This window comes from Contarinia nasturtii, unplaced genomic scaffold, assembly GCF_009176525.2.
Source record: "Contarinia nasturtii isolate CC-2019 unplaced genomic scaffold, AAFC_CNas_1.1 Cnas_scaffold_5321, whole genome shotgun sequence".
NCBI classification, from domain to species: Eukaryota; Metazoa; Arthropoda; class Insecta; order Diptera; family Cecidomyiidae; genus Contarinia; species Contarinia nasturtii.
The window spans coordinates 223-2,425 of record NW_022202595.1 but is presented as its reverse complement, the minus strand read 5'-3'; the positions used below and the strand labels follow the sequence as shown (position 1 = coordinate 2,425).

The 2,203-nt window shown below is 34.9% G+C and overlaps 1 protein-coding gene across 1 annotated transcript; it reads right to left on the bottom strand.

Annotated features, from left to right (window-relative positions):
* Nucleotides 1–252: 252 nt before the first annotated feature.
* Nucleotides 253–1,262, bottom strand: LOC116351363 (zinc finger protein 57-like; the record flags this gene model as incomplete). Its single annotated transcript, XM_031783460.1, has 2 exons — nt 1,138–1,262; nt 253–1,072 (listed from the first exon to the last, which is right to left on the bottom strand). Coding segments are annotated over exons 1-2 (945 nt in total), but the record flags the coding sequence as incomplete, so codon positions are not given.
* Between the last annotated feature and the right edge of the window lie 941 nt (nt 1,263–2,203).

Sequence of the window (2,203 nt, the reverse complement as noted above, 5' to 3'; positions counted from 1 at the left end):
TTTTAAAGTGTTGTATGTGGATCACTGGGAATTGATACCATAAAGGAAATTGGATTGAATGATTGAATTTATAGATTGATTCTAGTATGAATGGTGATCCAAGTGATGAATTTTCGCCGTAAAATGCATCATGCCAATCTCGCACCGGAACGGCTTTTCACCGTGCTTTTGTATGTGCTTTTTGAAAACATTTTTGTCAGCAATGACATACTTCTTGCAGATATGGCATTCATATCGACGTAATTTACAAACTTTTTCGTGACTTTCTTGGTCGATCTCTTGCGAAAATCCAGTGAAACAGCCACGGCAATGAAACGGTATTTCTTTGGTGTGAGTCACTTTGTGTTTCTTCATGCTTTGCAGAGTTGTGAATCCTTTGCGACAAACATCACACTGAAAGGGCTTCTCGCCGGTGTGAGTTAACATATGTCGATTGATGTGGTGCTTGTAATGGCTGGAGTATTCACAAAGTTGGCACTTTAATCGTTTCTTCACCTTCTTTGCAGATGATTGATCATTCGATGATGATTTCCGAACCAACCATGATTCAACGTGTTTTCTTGGAGATCTAGCTGGTCCACCTGTCGTTTTGAAACTTTTGGCTACTTTCGTACTATTGTTCAATGTAATACGTTCATTTGCTGAGTCCATTGCACGATGAGTATCTACAATAAACGGCTTATCATCGTCCGCTTCCATTGCATTATCTATTTCTGCTGTAATTGCCTCGAAACTGCTCTTCAAATCGTTATCTTGACAATCAATGCGGCTTGGGTTCATGTTTGGCATTTCATCGGTATAGCTTCCATCGCCGTCAAGTTGATCCGCGTACTGAGCAGTAGATAGCGCATCCAATAATTCCATTTTAACCTGATTGTTTGCTTGGTCCTCGTCATCACTTGAGTCGATGATTTCGACGAGGCCATTGATGTCTTTTTGGGTATTGTCTCTACCATAGTTTGGGATGTGAACTGAGCCAAACCTTTCATATTGATTAGACGCATCTCCAGCAACGCTGGCTTGTTCTTCCAACATTGAATTGATTGTAAATTCATCATATGTATTCTTGATCCTATCAAAAATGAATATTAATGAAAAATGCTGAAAAAATGCTTCTACTAACTGCGGTCTACTAACCGATCAGTTGAAACCCGCAAAAAATATTCCCTGAATTCGGCATTCAATAATAATCCACTGCATTTGAAAGCTATTTTAATGCTTCCCAACGAAATTGTCATCTGACGCTCAAATTCAGTCAGCATTTTGTGCATCTCCTTTCTCCAGTCCATGGTTGATGCATTCATCTATGTATGAAAACGCTGACAGATTAGAAGGAGTATTTTTATTTGAAAAAAATATTTCAATTGTCAAATGACTCAATAAGGTATTTGTTACACAAATTTTGCACCAATAGACGCGATATTAATTTTATTTTTGGCACTTTTCACACAACGAAAAGTTTATCGACAAATTTTACCAGTTTTCCATGCAATTTTGAAATTAGTTATTAGTATTGAATAATGCCGTTTCTACCTTTCACTTTGGTCTTCTAAAAAATCAGTGAAAAATCTGAATTTTATTCGTTTGGTGAAGCGGAACTTTTCTTGGATTAATAGAAACTGAGTTGTATTTTCACCAATTTATTGAGATTTTCAGTTAGTTCTTAAATATTTGATATCGTTGGTGATTCATAGAATAATGGAAAACGTGTTTTTTTTATAAGACGACGTGTGATCGACCTGGTGCCATATTAACGAGATGATACAAACTGTCAAAGTGTTTTTTTATTCCTTTCAATTCGCCTTGTAACGAATTTAATTCGCTGCTATTTCCTTTCGAAAATGTTCCGCTAAAATCGAACATTATATTTAAAATGAAAGATTAATTGAAATAAGTCAATCAAATTTATTCTTATTTAATGAAATAAAAGTGCCAGTGCTTTTTGAATTTAATTAACATTTATTAAAAGCATTTTTCAATTATGGAAACTATTACTAGAGAAGTGAGTCATTTAACATATAAGAAATTTAATGTTCGTGTAGATTGCGTCTGCAATTGATAGAGTCGATTTGACATGAAAAACAAAATTCGATTGGAATGATTGAATTTATAGATTGATTCTAGTATGAATGGTGTCCAAATGTATCTTTAAATTAACTTTTTGTGTAAAACGATTCATACAGATTTCGCATCGAAACGGTTT